This window comes from Tremella mesenterica (assembly GCF_000271645.1).
Source record: "Tremella mesenterica DSM 1558 unplaced genomic scaffold TREMEscaffold_5, whole genome shotgun sequence".
NCBI classification, from domain to species: Eukaryota; Fungi; Basidiomycota; class Tremellomycetes; order Tremellales; family Tremellaceae; genus Tremella; species Tremella mesenterica.
The window spans coordinates 1,000,854-1,018,402 of NW_006711229.1; the positions used below are offsets into that span (position 1 = coordinate 1,000,854).

The 17,549-nt window shown below is 47.0% G+C and overlaps 3 protein-coding genes across 3 annotated transcripts; 1 reads left to right on the plus strand and 2 right to left on the minus strand.

Annotated features, from left to right (window-relative positions):
- Positions 1-697: 697 nt before the first annotated feature.
- Positions 698-2,720, minus strand: TREMEDRAFT_39108 (uncharacterized protein). The gene is made up of 9 exons (XM_007004443.1): positions 2,507-2,720; positions 2,370-2,455; positions 2,278-2,303; positions 2,136-2,234; positions 1,684-2,088; positions 1,243-1,623; positions 1,027-1,121; positions 829-983; positions 698-783 (listed from the first exon to the last, which is right to left on the minus strand). Exons 1-9 carry the CDS (start codon positions 2,617-2,619, stop codon positions 725-727), a joined length of 1,419 nt encoding a protein of 472 aa, XP_007004505.1. The 5' UTR covers positions 2,620-2,720; the 3' UTR covers positions 698-724.
- Positions 2,721-4,430: 1,710 nt separating this feature from the next.
- TREMEDRAFT_62389 (uncharacterized protein) lies at positions 4,431-4,925 on the minus strand (the record flags this gene model as incomplete). Its single annotated transcript, XM_007004632.1, has 2 exons — positions 4,431-4,757; positions 4,827-4,925. The coding sequence occupies 2 exons, from the start codon at positions 4,923-4,925 to the stop codon at positions 4,431-4,433; spliced, it is 426 nt and encodes a 141-aa protein (XP_007004694.1).
- Positions 4,926-5,385: 460 nt separating this feature from the next.
- On the plus strand, positions 5,386-8,669 carry TREMEDRAFT_62390 (uncharacterized protein; the record flags this gene model as incomplete). Its single annotated transcript, XM_007004633.1, has 6 exons — positions 5,386-5,610; positions 6,178-6,438; positions 7,241-7,766; positions 7,787-7,905; positions 7,950-8,085; positions 8,161-8,669. 6 exons carry the CDS (start codon positions 5,386-5,388, stop codon positions 8,667-8,669), a joined length of 1,776 nt encoding a protein of 591 aa, XP_007004695.1.
- Between the last annotated feature and the right edge of the window lie 8,880 nt (positions 8,670-17,549).

The window sequence follows — 17,549 nt, forward strand, 5'->3', positions numbered from 1 at the left end:
GGACCTCAGTTTCAACTCTTCTCATACTTTCAACCAACATCATCCAACATCAATAAACATCGTCACTCTCTCCAGCCCACACCAGACAAGTTACAGTCTCAAACTCTTTTCTATCGCTCTCAGAGCACTTGAATACCCCTTTTCACTACTTTGAACCTCGCCAGTACCGGCCAGAACAATACGATTCAACCGGTGGACAAGGGGGTGGACAGGGGGGTGGACAGGGGGGTGGACAGGGGGGTGGAAGGTAGATCAATGTATCTCGGTGAGTTTTTCATATCTCAGTGTGAAATCTTTACTGAGAGATAGAGGAGGAAGTGCCTTACATGTTTATTATAAACCGAGTTGATTATATGTAGAGATCATGGACTTTTTGACATGGTTTACTCACTTTGACCAGAGGGCAGAGAGGTTGAAGGGAGGCCCGTGCAGGTCACGTGGTATGCACGCCTAACCCTAGATATGCATGCCTATCAAACAGTCACGTGACTTTGTTGTGCGGGAAGAGATTTTGTGTTGTGCGGGAAGTTGGGTTCCTTCCAATCACCAGACCCGGGATGTTGAGCTGCGTGCTGTGTAGATCTTCACAATCTTGTAAGTTACCGTTGTAGCATGCATGTAGCATGCTGGCATGTAATGTTTAGTACGGTATCAGACAAGAGATAGTAGTCAGTCAATGTGAACAAACACTGCATTTCAATTGATGATAATGTCATGCCAAGGTCTAAACAGGGGAAGGGAGCAACATTCTCCGAGGGTCTTCGATATATTCTTTGATCCGTACTGATATGTCAGCTTGCAGCCAGAAAAACGAAGCTGAAAACTTACCCAAGAAAGTGACTGCTTCTCTTCCATCAAGCAAACGGTGGTCATATGTCAAAGCCACGACCATTATTGGTCGAATGACGATTTGGCCATTGACGACCACAGGTTTCTCCTTGATGGAATGCATGCCGAGTACGGCGGCCTGGGGAAGGTTGATGCTATTTGATGAGCCTGACATCTAACATGACCAAAGGAGCTTACATAGGAGTGCCATACAGAGATCCAAAGACACCACCATTGGAGATGGTGAACGTCCCACCGGACATGTCTTCAATACCAAGTTTATTGTCGCGAGCCTGTGAGTTAGTACAAGTCGAAAACTGCTTTCCGACCATCAAACACCATCAAACAGTATGTGCGTCCCCAGACAATTGCAATGAAGCAGAGCGGTAGGAGTTGCCACAACTATTGACTCACCTTCTTCCCTAACTCCGCAATAGCCTTTTCAATCTCAACCAGTCCCATACCCTCCGCATTTCGTACCACAGGAGTCACCAAACCTTTAGGCGTAGCGACCGCCACACTAAGATCGACGTAGTCACGATAGACAATGACATCACCTTCAATACTGGCGTTGGCCGCTTGTATCTCTTTTAAAGCCAAACATGATGCACGAGCGAAAGCAGACATGAAACCGAGTTTGACGCCCTCATTCTTCAAAACTCCCTCCTTGTACAGAGTGCGGAAATCCATGAGTGAAGACATGTCGATTTCATTGAAAGTGGTCAGGGAGGCAGCGGCGTTTTGAGATGCTTTAAGACGTTGCGCGATGGTTTGTCTCATTCGGGACATTTTCACCTGGATATTAACGACATGTTTATGGCCCATTGGTCTGAAGTGTGGTCTTTGAAAACTTACCCTGGTCTCATGACGACTGCCAACGGATTTGATAGGCACGGGTTTCTCCTCTTTATCCTTTGGTACCTTTTCGTCTTTCTTGGAAGCAGGTTTTGGTTCTTCTTTCCTCGGTGCAGGCTTCTCCTCGGATGATTTCTCTAATTTGGGTGCTTTCTCCTCTTGTTTTTTATGTGTGTCCTCCGGCGCATCTTTCTCTTTCTTTGACTCAGGAGCAGCTTCTTCCTTATTTCCCTCTTCGGTAGATTTGGATTCGGAACGAGCGGCTCCAGATGGTTGTGATTCGGAAGCATCACCTTCTCCAGGTTCGATCTTGAACAGATCCTGGCCGACCGTGACGGTAGAATCTTCCTCAGCGAGCAGTTCGGTGATTTTACCTGACATGGGGGCGTTGACCGAGACGTCGATCTTACCCTTTAGCTGTTTGCCTGATGTAACATTGATATATCACTCACCTTGTCAGTCTCTATGGTAGCTACTTCTTCATCGGCTTTGACGAAATCCCCAACGGCTTTACTCCATTGTTTCAAAGTACCTTCTGTAATACTCTCCGCCTGGGTGTTAGTCCAGAAGATTTTCACTCATTTATGTACATACCATTTGTGGTACTTTGACAGTTTCCGCTATCTCTGTCAGCGCGCCGTCGAAGAAAGTCTTGCAAAAAGGTCATGTGAGGATACGTCACTCACCCCGTAGTAAAGAAGAGGAATGGAATTTTGATCGAAGGAGTAAAGGGGTGTCAAGTCGAGATTCCAATGGCAAGACATTTCGTGGTCTATAAAATCATCAGCCACTTGTTGATACAATGGTGAAGTGGATGACTCACAATCGTAGAGAAGACCGGATGACGAGGTTGAAATTCCTGTGCACGGCTGAAGGACGTCTCAAAGCTGCCCTCGAGCTCGAAGCAGCCGCTCTCAACGGTGTTCTCAACATCATTACCTCTTTACCTCACTGTTCAGTGTCCTACAAAAGAAGGATAGATCTGATGCGAGTAGACAGTGATGGGATCAGAGTAAAGTAGCGATGCAAGGATCGTCAGTGGACGAAGCAAGTGCAAGTAGTGGGGTGGCGGCCGGTTTAGAGTGAGAAAGCGGACATTCAAAACGGCCCGCCTATACGGAATTCCGACCGCTCAAAGCCGATGACATCAATGTGGCACCGTGGCACTGTGACTGTGTGGCAAAAACGTTACACGTCAGCAATGCATCATTCCAACATTCATCTGTGGTTATCGTGCCGTCACGACGAGCTAGAGCTGCAATGAGCCCCCTTTGTCGCCTGGCGTCGGGGATGGAGCTCGGGACGGAGGCAGAGATAACCCAAATCGGCCGTCCCGTTCGTCAAGACTGAACGTCTGACGATCATCCACCGGAAGTTTGTTCAATGACCCTATTTGACTGCTGGGGACTGCTAATTGGCCTACAGACGGTCCTTTCTGCTGAATTTTCTGTTCTGTATGTGATGGAAGGGGGTTTTTCTGGCCGGTTGATGCTGAGCTCCGCGTGTCACTAGAGTGGTGAGCAGCGATACTCTCAGATAAATATAATCAACGAGTTATTGTGATTACTCCCGACCGAGTCGACAATTACCAAGGTCGAATTCTGCTTTTCTGTCTGCTTCATATGACCATCGCCTGACTGGATGGAGACGTTCAAAACGGTCGAGACGGTTGGAGTCTCGGAGCTCATAATACTTGAAAATCTTCTATTGTCGTCTTATCGTTCAAGCAAACCCTAGGCGCCATTGTAGTGTCCTCCGAGATCTTAAGCCTCTCCGGCAGTGCTAGCCTTCCCACTTGATGACGAGATCTACAAAAGAGGATCTTTGAGGCAGTGTATCGAGCAGTTTCCATTTCTCACACTCCCACGGCACAGACAGGTTCGTGGAGGTTGATGAGGTCATGCGATGCGCTATGAGAAGACGGGTGGGTGGGAAGATTTGGAGATTTGACATCGTCATCGGCGGAGTGAGTTGAGTCATCGATTTCACATCTTCACACCTGCCTTGACATATTTGGGGTGGGATGTGGTAGTCGATCAGAAGAATGGGAAAAAATGGTTCGAAGAAAGTCGTAAAGGCAGAAGATGAGAGAGAACAGTTATTAGGAGGAAGAGGTCGGTTGTTGAAGTCATCGGTGGGATGTCGCATGGTCGAACGAGATGGTGATATTTTGGCCGGAGGTGGAACATTTGAGACAAGGGTGACTGTAGGTTCATAGAACACTTGTTAGACAAGAGCTAGAGAGATTGATCAACTGGTCAGCTTGAGGAAGATGATGAAACTCGAAACGCCGATGCGAGACTGTCGCATACCATTGCCCTCTGAAGTGAGGAGACGTCACATGTCTTGTCAGAGAAGATACGGTGTGAAAAATCAGGAAAACAACCTGATTCGATCACGTCTAGTGGTGTCAGCCGGTAGAGTCATTACCGTGACGATAGGCTCGATCCGCAACGGCCGAACCGCCGTTGACATTATCCACCCTTCGGTCACTTTTCCCCTTCGTCTTATTGTTCGCCGACTTGATTCGATCGTCTCTGGTTCGCTGCGTATGAGTGGGTATGATAGATATACAGACATGTATATTTGATGCATGCTCCTTCCCCCTCTGTATGATCATCTAATTATAAGTTCACAAGTGGGTCAGAAAGTTGGGGCGAGACTAGCATCTCAATACATGTGAATTATGAGCAGTATAGTTTCTATGAGCCGTGCAGTACTCGACGGTGAGTAACAATGAGAAGTTTTCAGCTTGCCGACTTCTTATTATCAGCTTCTAGGGGATGAGAACTGTTGTACTCCCCTGTAACCATTTGGCTGATGCTAGAATCTGCTACATCATCCGGGATGCGTGGACTATGATCAGAGGTCTCTACAGGTGAGGGGAGAGCCGCCGGATTCATCCGTGGGGCTGTGGGCTGAGGGCGCTCTTCCGATATGTCTGTCAAGACGTTGGCAAGGTTCAGCGATGATGTACGTGTGATCTTATGTGGACTTGGGGGTATGGTCACTTGCCCCCATGGAAATCTTGGGGGGAAAACGCCCAGTATTTCAAACTCTGTGCCGAAAGTATGCTGACGCCATCAGTTTACTCGTCTCAGCTTTCCGGGTTGAGACGGTCATAAGTCAAAGTCATAACTCACCAGTGGGGAGAGCGAGTTTGGAGTGGGAGTGCTGGGAGCTCCGTCCATCAGAAGCCCAGGGCACGGCATTCGAACTCTCAGAGTCAATGCTGTGGACATAATGGTACTGACGGTCAGCCTTTATTCAGGAGGGAAACCAGACCTCACTTGGCTTGACTATCAGGTTCTGCGGTGCCGGGCTCTTGAGGGTGTGAAGAAATTTCCTCATCAGAAGCGGGCACCAACGTGGAGCTTGGAGCGACCCTAGAGTCAGTCAAACGAGTGGTGGTTGAAGTGGGTGTTAGCCGATAGAATCGGGCCAGGACGGCCGAACCGCCGTTAGATAATTACCCCTTCCGTCAAATATTTCTCCGTTCAACTTATCCTCTGAACTTTATTCGATCGTCTCTGGTTTTATGCGTGTGAGTGGAATGTGATAAGTATAGAGACATGTAGAATTGATGCATGCTCTTTTTCCCTCTGTATTACCATCTAATTATCAGCAAACAGATTAACAGTCGGAAGTCCACTTACCTCTGTGTATAATAAAGGCAAGTTCCACTTCTACTCTCCTCTCATAATGTCCTCAGTGTCGACTAAGATTTCGTTTGAAAATCTACCCAAGTTATCCTACGATCCATCGACGTATGCTTCGTGGAGGAAGGCGATCGAGGTGTATCTACAGATAGGCGATGTATGGAATGTCGTCTCAGGTAATGATACCGAACCTGGTCGCGAAGGGGTTAGGCCGGCAGCTGAGAGGGCGGGATCAGTACCTCCTACCACGCCCGTCGAAGGGCAAGCGGTTGGTAGAAGGATTACTGGAGAAGAGTTGAAAGAGTGGGAAAAGTGGCAAGCGAGGGAGAATAAAGCGCAAGGGATGATCAAGGGAACAGTGACGGAAGCTGTAATGCTTGATTTATCTGAGAAGATGTCAGCTAAAGAGATGTGGGATTACTGCTTGAAAATGCACGTAACAGCCACGAACGAGAATCAGAGGAACGTCCGTCAAGCATTGTTTAGCTATGACTTGAGGGAAGATGCGACGGCCGAAGAAATGGCTAAGCATGTAGAGGATTTCTCGAAGACAATGGCTGAAGCGAAGTTGGTGGGATTGATCTTTGACTCACAGGCTCGAGCAGGTTTATTCCTCAATACCATCCTAGCACCAGCATACAGGATCATCCACGTAGAACTAATGTCGGTACCTGAAAAGGAAAGGACATGGGACAAGGTATTGTCGATCTTTAACGCAGAAACGGCGAGACGTAAGGCGCGCCCTGTTGGTAGGACCAATAGAAAGGGATTCGCGATGTTCGCCGAAAGGGATAAAGGAATGAGGGTGAACCGAGATAATATCTCTGATGGTCAGCCCAGGAAAGAAACTAGAAAGTGTTATAACTGTGACACTGTAGGACATCTAGCGAAGTACTGTCGTAAACCTAAAAGAGAGGATACGAACAGGAAAGAAAACGCAGATGTAAAGGATGGAGGTAAAAAGAAATGGAGGAATAATAAGAATAATAAGAAAGGACATACGGTCTCGAAGGATGAGAACCAGTCCAAGGATAACTCCAAAACCTCCTTGATGTATTCGTCATTGGATGGTGAACACGAGGCATGGGCCGGGATGGTGTAACGGTACTGGAAACACGACGACTAGGTCGCAGGTTGGGTCGAACTCGATGGAGGTCTCGTGGAAATCTAGGGGCTCTGGTGCTAATGGATCGTGTCTCCTCTGCAATCGATGTAGCCAAAGAATGATATTGAAGAATCAGCAAAGTTGGTACTTTGCTGATTGTACTATATACTGTCTACAGGTATCCGTCTCCTCTTCTCAGTCCTACTGCAAGCGTCCATGTACATACTCGGACAGGTGAAAAACCGCTTTGAGCAAACCCAGTGGGGAAAATCTCGAAAGGGGAAAACCCGTCCCTACCTACTGCAGCACTGCCTCCAACTCCCGCTTTCCTCTGTCCTAATCCGTCGAACTCGATAGAGTTCCCTCGATTCGTTGTTACCCCGTAACAAGTTTCCCCCCCTGTCTCAAGGATCCTCGCCGAGGATCCTGAACCCTGTAACCAGGTGATGCACATGGATTGTTCTTAGACACCTTTGGTGCGCCCTGACATCATACCCACGCTAGTGTGATGGTTGCCATGAAAACGCGTCACCCGCACGGACCTCCAATGTGATCGAGAAATTACTGACCAAGTTACCTCCCCGTCTTTTTTCTCTTCTTTCCTCCTCATTCTCTCTTTACCTCTTGTTTGTCATTCTTTTTACTTATCTATCATTATCCATCCATATCTTACTCATATCTTAGAGCATCCTTCCAACTCTGACCTGTCTGTGAGCATGTCTAAGCGTACTGTAAGCAATTCTCTTCGAATTCGATGCACTTCCTCCTGTTTATCACTGGCTGACGAGATTAGTTGTCCTCGTCTATCTCTTCTCGTCAAACTCGGGCCTCTACTGTGGCCATTCTCCCCGACGTCGATCCCGAACTTCTCATGCGTCAAACGAAAAGAATGAGAATTACTTCCCAAGCGCCAGTTCCCTCTCAACCTCCATTGGTTGACGCTTCTCGAAGGGCTCTCGACACCATTAAGGATCGATATCAATCCGGCCCTTCTCGCGACCAACAATCGTCTCTTCTCGATGACGAGGTCATCGAGCAATATATCGACTTCGAAGCGGGGGCAGGGCCATCTACCACTGGTGAGAACCCATCTCCTGCGAAATCTGTCGAGTCCGAACACGGTACCATCGTTGAAAATCAAAATTCTCCTGGTAATAAGTCCCCTGTGCCACCTTCTGATTCCGAAGGGCTTGTCGAGGTTCCCCATGAACTCGAAACCATTTTTCACGCCCCTCGCAAGGTTCCGGTCAATGATGAACTTGCTAAGGCTCTGGATGCTCGAAAAGACTCGGAAATTGGTGAGATTTCTACAGAATTCTGTGCGTTTCTGACTCGTCAGCTACCCTCTGGGCCCGCCTTTCTTTCTCCTCTGTTCGTCACGCTCTGAAGGATGAAGCCCTCGATCGCTTTCGCGAGACTGGGGCCATCAAGCCCACTGTCAAGTGGTTTGGTAACGCCGTGAGCTTTTTCTCCTTCGTATTCCACCGAATTCTAACTGTTAGCTTGATCGCTTGGCCCAAGGTTGGCGACTTCGTAACAAGAATGGCGCTGTTGTCCGTCTCGAGGGTGAGCTTTGCTCCGATTGCCAGCGTCGTCTCGATGGTGGAGAAGATTTTCGTGTCGGTTGTATCGGTCCTCGTGAGCCTTCCTACTCTTCCTGTTCGATATTGATGCAACTTAGTTGGTGGTGTTTGTGGAGAGTGCTCCGCGAAGGGAACTTCAAAGTGTTCGGTGAAAACCAACAATCCCGAGTCCAAATTTCGCGAGGTATCTATCTTCTTCCTTCGAACTTGGTCGATGTTGATGTAAAGGGTATTACTGTCGGAGCCCAGACTGTTACTTCCAAGGTTACCTTCGTCCTGGAGCACGAACTCTGTGCTGTCTCGGCCCGATATCGATCCCTTTCCTCCCAGGATCAATCCTCTTCTCTCACCCAACTCTCCGCTTACATCCACCTCTTTTCCTCTCTCCTTCTTCCTCTTCCCCCAGTACATCTGGGCCTCTACAAATCTCTTCATCTCATTCCTTCCAACTACGCCCCTCCCTCTCCTTCTGAAACCTTGGATCATCTCACCTCTGCTGCTGATCCAACCGGATTGACTTCTTCTCAACCAGTCGCCGGTCCCTCCTCTTCTCCCCATACTCCTCTCCCCCGCAATGTCATTCGTATTCCCGCCTCGGTCCGTCGTCCCCGAGCCAATTCTACCACCTCCAACTTCTAGTGTATTTTATATCTCTCTATACGTAGCAATATCTCCTGTGTATGTATTTATTTCCCAATAAATTCCGTTGATTTTGATCGAATTCTCACTTTCTTCTGGGGTCTTTTTTTCTCTTTTCCAGAAATTCACCAAAAACGGCCAACTCTTCTACATTTTCTCGTGGTTCCCAGTCATAGGCCGCATTCCCTGTGTATCCTAACCATTTTACCTTGAATTCCTCCTTTCCTCGTCGAATTCTACTGTCCACAATTGCTTCCACATGGAATTCCTCCTGGCCGTTTATTACTACAGGTGGTGGGGGTTGTATCTGTCGACCTGGTATCATGTCTCTAGGATATGGTTCCAACAACGTGACATTGAAGACATTGTGCACTCTCATTGATGGAGGTAGATCTAATTCGAAAGCATTTTTCCCCACTCTCCTTATGATCTTGAAGGGGCCAACGTATTTTGCTTCTAATTTTCGACTGGGTCTTTCCGTCGTAAGATACTTCGTACTCAGTAGTACCTGTTCTCCCTCTCTGAATTCTTCTGGTACACTCTTGTGTCTCCTGTTGTAGTATTCGGCACTAATCTCATTAGCCATCCTGACCTGTTCTTGAACAGCCGCATGTAACTCTCCCATATCCCTCCATTTCCTCTCCAACTTGTTTGACTTTGATCGAATATCGTGCGAATGGATGTCGTAATGTGGCACATAGCCGTAACAGGCTTCAAAGGGACACAGACCGTGGCTACTATGTGGCGAACAGTTATAAGCGAACTCAGCAATTGGTAGAAGTTGATCCCAATTGTCCATGTTGTAGTTTACATACATTCCGAGCAGGATTTCCATCTGTTGATTTACTCGCTCAGTTTGTCCATCTGTTTGAGGGTGATACGCAGTCGAGTATAAGTTCTTTATTCCCAAGAACTGACATATTTCCTTCCAAATTTCCGCCGTAAACTGAGTTCCCCTATCTGACACAATTGTTCGAGGTACTCCATGTTTTGAAAAGATCTCCTTGATGTAGATGTCGGCCACTTTGTTCGCTGTTAGTCCAGTTGTACATGGAATAAATCTAGCCATCTTGGTTAGTCGATCGACTATCACCAGTATCGCGTCGAACTCGGTCGATTTTGGTAGGGGTCCCACCATATCCATAGAGATATCTGTCCAGGGCAGTGTGGGTACTGGTAAAGAGACCAGATGTCCATACGGCTGATGTCGATGAGTCTTATGTCGGTTACAGATCTCACATCCTTTTACGTATTTTGCAATATACTCGTCCAAATGTGGCCAGTAATAGTCCTCTTTGACCATGGTGATAGTTTTGTCTCTTCCTGGATGACCCACTAGTATCGAATCGTGTCTTGCTTTCATTACTTCTAATCTTGCCTGTCCCTCTGGTATGACTACTCTGTCTCTGTACAAGAGTAATCCGCTCTGTGTCCATGATACTATTGGTGTCTCGTTGCTAGCCTGTGTCTTCTGTGTGTCCTGTGTGTCCTGTGTGTTCTGGGTGCTCTGTGTGCTCTGTGTGCTATGTGTCTGTGTCATCTGTAGTCCTAGTTGTCGTATGTTTGCTATGTCTTCTGAGTCTTTCAGTCCGTTCTTGATGAGTCCGAATAATGAGTCTTCCCGGATTGCTCCTCTTACTATGTGTCTTGGTCCTTTGTGTTCTGAGTCCATTGAATTCGATCCAATTTGTTCGTGTGTCGGTAGCAATTGTAGCCAGTTGCCTTTGTTAAGATTCGGGTCCTTGCTACTCCCTTTTCCCGGATGATAATCTCCTCGTCTCGTCAGAGCATCTGCTCCCCCATTTTTGCTCCCTGGTCGATAAGTGATCTCTATGTTGAAGTCTCCCAATATTTCCAACCATCTCATCTGCCTTCGATTTAGTTGTCGTTTGCTTTGGAAGTATTCTAGGTTCTTGTGATCGGTAATGACCTTTATAACATCACTACTGTTAGCCAAGTAGGGTCTCCAGGCGACCAAGCAATCCACGATGGCTAATAATTCTTTCTCTCCCACCGTGTAGTTTAGCTCACAGGGCGTCATTGCTCGAGACCAGTACGCTACTGGGTGAAGTTCGGTGGTTCCTTTTATTGATGGGTGAGGAAATCTCTGAGACGCTATCGCACCTATCGCGCAATCGGATCCATCGGTTTCAATCCAAGTCGGTCGGGTTCTATCAAAATGTCGAAGTACTGGTGCTGTGGTGAATGTTTTCTTTAGATCGTCAAAAGCCTTTTGGCATTCTTGTGTCCAGTTCCAAGCTTGATCCTTCCTAGTCAATCGTGTGAGAGGTCCCACAATATGCGAAAACCCCTTGATAAACCTCCGATAGAAATTCGCAAAACCCAAGAACACTTGAGTATCCCGGACTGTCATGGGTTCTCCCCATTCTAGAATAGCTTTCACCTTTTCTTGATCCATTTCGATCCGTTCGTGTCCTATTACGTACCCCAGGAACTTCACTTCATTTGAACTCCATTCGCATTTTCTCGGACTGACGACCAAATCGTTTTCCAGTAGTCGATCTAATACCTTTTGGACAATTATCTGATGGTTTTCGATCGTGTCGGAGTATACCGTGATATCGTCGATATAAACTACTACCCCTTCGTCAAGTAGATCGTGAAACATGTCTTGTAGAAAGTTCTGAAAGGTGGCTGGTGCATTACACAACCCATCCCTTAGGACTGTGCTCTCGAAACTGCCGTATCTTGTTCGCAAGGCAGCCTTATGTTCATCTCCTTCTTTTATTCTGACTAACTGGTAAGCCCCTTTCAAATCGAGCTTAGTGAAGATCCTTCCTAATTGAAGTCGATCGAGTAGTGTCGAGATGAGTGGCATTGGGTATGAATCCTTAATGGTTACCTTGTTAAGCGCACGATAATCCGTTACCACTCGATAGGGAATCACTCCCTTTTTTGGAACCAGGAATACAGGAGACCCATAAGGTGATTTACTTCTTCGTAGATGGCCGCTGGCCAGACCATCGTTGATCCACTGCTTTAGGAATGCATCCCCATGTTCATCCAGTTGGTAGATTGGTCCTGGTTTTAGTTCTGCTCCGGGGGTCAATTCGATCTCGTGGTCACATTCTCTTCTTGGTGGTAGTTTTCTGGCTCGTTCCACTTTGAATAGCTCCAGGTATTGGTGCCATTGTGTCGGTATGACCTGTCGTAACTCTTCTTCGCTCATCTCATCTTCTCCTTTTTCCAATGCTGTTCCTCTTATCAATCCTTCCTCCAACCTCGGATATTTCCAACCGTTATCCTGTCCGATTCCGTCGAACTCGATCAATCCCTTTCCACAATCGATCCTTGCCCTAAACTGTTTCAAGAAATCCAATCCCACCAGTACCTCGGGGCCTTCGTATGCCATCACATCCAATCGAGTCGCAATCTTGAGTCCTGCTCCTAAATCCAACTCAGCTTCTACATACTCGGTCACTAACGTCGCGGTTGTTCCATCGAGGAATCTGATCTTCCGTGGTTCCTGATACTGTCTCTTTGGGAATAAATGGTATAATGGACAGGCCGGCTGTACGTATCTTCCGGTAGCTCCGGTATCAATTAACATTCCAAATCGTAGGGTATCTTCTTCTGTCTGTATCTGTATGTATATTATAGCCGAGTCATTACTGAGATCTATTGGTAGTTGAATTTTGTGCGATTCTGTTAGATCCTGGCCGCAAGTGGTCGCATCACTTAGGCCAGGTATTCGTTTCCCTCTTCTTCAAAGGTTACCGCCATTCCTCGAACTAATGGCCCTTTGGATCCGGTTGGGATCGAGTTCGATCCACTAGGAATTGGTGAGCTATGCGGGTTTGGGGATCCCCTAATGTTGTTTCTCGTATTTCCTCCATTTGGACAGTTGTTGGCGTAATGTTCTGGACTTCTACATTTGAGACAACGTCGGTTCTCCCTCCTCCAAGTCATTTCGTTCTCGCTGAGACGTCCTCCGTCCTCTGTCCAAGTGACCGGAGGGTCATTTGGTAGACCATAATTCATCATCCCTGGTTTTCCACCGGGCAAGGGTCCTCTACCAGTCGGTTGTGAGTGGCGTTCTACCGGGTTGGGCAAACTAGTATCCAATCGCATCGAATTCGATCGAGGGGGAAGCCAGGTCGTCTCATGTTTGCGTCTAGCAGCCCATCGATTCGCTGCAATCATCGTTTCAGCCATCCGTTGGTTCTCCTCAGTCCCTATCACATGCTGTTTGAAATAGATCCAGTCCGATTTGGTTCGAGGGTCGGTGTTATTTACCACTACCACCTTCAGTAGCTCTTCCTTCAGGCCCTGTATGGCTGAGGCGATTTTCATTGCATCTGGTACCTTTCCAAGGTGTGTGGACCAAAGTTCAAAGTTGGCAAAATACTCGGCGGCCGTATCCGTCTGTCTTAACTCCTGCAATTTCCTCATAGCCGTACCTGCCATGTTACTGTCTCCAAATTGAGTTCGTAAATGCTGGATGAATTTGTCGTAGCTCTCTAGCCATTCGGTCGAATTCCATATACTTGGATTGGTTATGGCCGGGGTTATAAGCATTTGAGGGGTGCCTCGAAGATACCCGTACATGAACAGGATCTTTCTGCGATCGGTGGCGTACTCTGCCCCCTTGAATTCGAAGTTCATGTGACATGCTGCAAGGAAGTTGTCCAATTCTCCTCGTTCTCCACTGAAGGTAGGTGGATCCGCACACCTGGTTCTTCCTGTTCGTTCGTTGTTGGTAAGTTTTGGCTCCAAACACGGCTTGTTTTCTTCGACTTCGATCAAACTTGCCCCTTTCGATGTGAGTATCTGTTGGTTCTGTCGGTCAGCTTTCATCGTAGCCAGTTCTTCCCTTAATGCATTTTGTTCCTTTTGTTGCATCGTCATAATGGCTAACAATTGTGACAACTGCTGCGATAATTCATTTAGCGGATCTGGGGTAGTGGTAGTAGAAGTGAGATCATGTGAAATGGTACTTCTCGAAGAACTTGTTGGTATTTCTTCCTCTGGGACCAGCCCTTGTTCCAACTCCTCTTTTTCTGGTATCATTTTCCGCGCTTTCCCTCTGGTGAGCATACAGTACTCTCCGATTCGACCCAAGGTGCGTAAGGTTGATTCTTCAACTTGTAACGGTACTGGAAACACGACGACTAGGTCGCAGGTTGGGTCGAACTCGATGGAGGTCTCGTGGAAATCTAGGGGCTCTGGTGCTAATGGATCGTGTCTCCTCTGCAATCGATGTAGCCAAAGAATGATATTGAAGAATCAGCAAAGTTGGTACTTTGCTGATTGTACTATATACTGTCTACAGGTATCCGTCTCCTCTTCTCAGTCCTACTGCAAGCGTCCATGTACATACTCGGACAGGTGAAAAACCGCTTTGAGCAAACCCAGTGGGGAAAATCTCGAAAGGGGAAAACCCGTCCCTACCTACTGCAGCACTGCCTCCAACTCCCGCTTTCCTCTGTCCTAATCCGTCGAACTCGATAGAGTTCCCTCGATTCGTTGTTACCCCGTAACAGATGGCCATGTCGACAGAATCGTGGTTCGATGATGACGAAGGGTACACGAGTAACATCGTATGGCCCGAAGAAATTGAAAACCCGTGGGTTGAGGATAATGAGTGGGTGGGATTAGCTACAGAGTCTAATGACGTGAGCCACACTCGTGTAATCCCCACCTGGGTAGTGGATAGTGGTGCTACTCACCATATAACTCCTCACAGGTCGATAATGACGAATATTAAAAGGCTAGTGGAACCGAGAGTGTTCGGACTAGCATCTGGCAAGTCAATGACGGCTTGGGAAACAGGTGACATTAACCTCGAACTAGATTCAGGACAGAAAATGGTACTGAAAGATGTACATCACGTCCCCACAGCAAAGATAAGTCTTCTCTCCCTCTCGAAGTTACTCTCATGGGGGTGGAAAGCGAATCTAAGTAGTGGTGGTGGATGGATAGGTAAAGGTAAAGAGAAACTAGGTTTGAGGAAACATGACTCACTGTGGTCGGTACGATTCGGCAGAGCAATGTCTGCTGCGATGATCGTGATATCGACACCGAAGGCGACTTCACCACTTGAATCTGAGCATCAGCGACTCGGACATATAGGTGTAGATAAACTAAAGAATCTAGGTAGACAGGGACTATTGAAGAAGGACTGGGACACTTACAAGAACGATCCCTTTACAACTGATAAATGTCCCGCCTGCATGCAGGCCAAGATAACACGTCTACCGAAGAATAAAGAAGCACCAATGTTAAAAGGAGATGGTGAAGGAGTAGGAATGGATGTCGATATTACTGGTCCGTTCGGTCCGGCGATAAAAGGTGAACGATATTTCTTCGTTGGTGTGGAAAGGGCGAGTCGAATTGTATTCGCCATACCAATAACGACTAAGAACGAAGCGTCTGATATCGTTCGACAGTGTATCTCAAAATTGGAGAAACAGCTTGGTGAAAGGGTGAGGGTGATTAGATCTGATGGGGGAGGTGAATTCGATAGCCTCGATATGAGGGAATTCTACCTGTCAGCAGGGATCAACCACTACATCACACCAAGATACACACCAGAATTAAATGGAGTGGCGGAGAGAATGATACGTACCTTGAAGGGGATGGTATCAACGATGTTGTTTGACTCAGGACTACCGAACGAATATTGGTCCTATGCTGTCAGATACGCCGCCATTATAATTATGAAAACATCGATTGGTGTCAGTGGTAAATCAGGTTGGACATCACTCACAGGAAGAGACACGAATCTAGATAGCGTGTGGAGATTCGGTGAACGATGTTTCGTTCAGATACCAAGGGAGATAAGGCTGAAGTCGAACTTCACGATACCTAGGGGTTCATCAGCCATTATACTAGGTCAAGATGAGGGTGTGAGCGGTTGGATCGTTAGAATGGACGGATCGGGACGAATCGAACACTCACGAGACGTTCGTCGCTCGACAGGACGAATGGTGGCTACTAGAGAGTCGCCCGATGTCATCCAAACCCCTCTCGACACCATCGAAGTAGACCTAAACCCCGTTGTCAACGAAGAAATTTTCCTTGACAACCGCTCAGAAAGTGGCGAACAGGAAAATATCGATAATGAACAAGGAAATGATGTCGACAGAGACAACTCACCTAATACAGGTCCACAACCTACTGAAAGACGACGTGGACAGGGCATTTGGGGAGGAAATTGGGTCTATGAGAACGATATCGTCGAAAATGAGAGAAATGATGAGGAAGGAAGAAATGATGGGGACGAGGGGATCGTGACGACACGTCACGGACGAATTATTCGACCCCCCCACCGTTTCGCAGGCCTAACAGACTCGTTCCTAGATTTCGGTCGCGAGCCTAATAAGTTAGTCTCACTCGCCTCTATCGCAGGTATCGAAAGTGATACTTCTCTCATTGATCCTATCTCTCCTGAAGAAGCAGTAAACGGCCCAGATGGTGAGAAGTGGCTAGAATCCATGGAGAAAGAGATATCCAACATAGAATCTAAGGATACATGGGTGGAGACGGTACTTCCACCGGGACGAAAAGCCATTGGATGTAAATGGGTATTCAAAGTGAAGACAGATTCTGAGGGAAACTTACTAAAGTACAAGTCACGACTAGTAGCTCAAGGTTTCTCACAGATACCAGGTGTCGACTACGAAGAAACATTCGCACCTGTAGGACGATCGGGATCGTTACGAATACTCTTGACTATAGCAGCAACCGAAGATCTCGAAATTCGTCAGGCCGATGTCGAAGGGGCGTATTTGAACGGTAAACTCGATGTCGAAATTTACATGAAGTATCCCAAGGGAATAAAACCGAAACCTGGATGTAATACCTTGAAGTTAATAAAGTCTCTTTACGGTTTAAAGCAATCTGGTAGGACATGGTGGATAGAACTCGGTGAAGGATTATCTCACCTAGGTTTTTCAAGAATCGAATCAGATTGGGGTCTTTACTACAGACCAGAAGGGAAAGTCGAAGGAAAGGGAGCAGCAATACTGCTGGCCTATGTCGATGATCTGGTATTAGCCACGAAATCGAAGGAAGAAGCTAAGGAAATTTTCGATGGGCTAGGTAAAAGATGGATAATAACCGACCTGGGGGAGATAAGTACTATCTTAGGTATGAAGGTAACAAGGAACAGAGAAGAACAGACGATATGGTTAAACCAACCAGCGTACATCGATAAGATAGTTCAGAAGTTTCCAGAAAACGACTTACATCGAGACCGAAAAACGCCGTTACCTCTTACTGCGAAAAATCCTTCGATGTCGGAGGTGGAAAGTGAAATTAGACCATTTCAAGAGTTAATAGGATGTCTACAGTGGTTAGCCACATGTACTCGACCTGACATATCATATGCAGCCTCATACCTTGCTAGGTACCTTACCAAACCGACGAAGAAAGTATGGGAGGAAGGGATAATGGTAATTACCTACCTTCGGTCCACTCGTTTACACGGTATTCGTCTTGGTGGCGAGGCTAGCGATCTAGCAGGATGGGTTGATGCCGATTGCGCAGGTTGTAAAGACACACGACGATCAACTACTGGTTGGATATTTATGATGAACGACTCACCGATAACATGGAGTTCAAAAAGACAAGCTACGGTATCGTCGTCGACAGTGGAAGCAGAGTACATCGCGATGGCTGAAGCAGCGAAGGAAGCTCAGTGGTTGAGGGGATTACTGAGGGAGATAGGCTACGATCAGCTAAATCCTACTGTATTAAATTGCGATAACCAAGGATCGATATCACTAGCGAGGAAACCTGGTACTCACCAGAGGACAAAACATATTGATATTCGACATCATGCCCTTCGAGATCTAGTCAGTAACAAAGTTATTGAACTAGAATACGTTAGCACTGTCTCACAGAGAGCAGATGTAC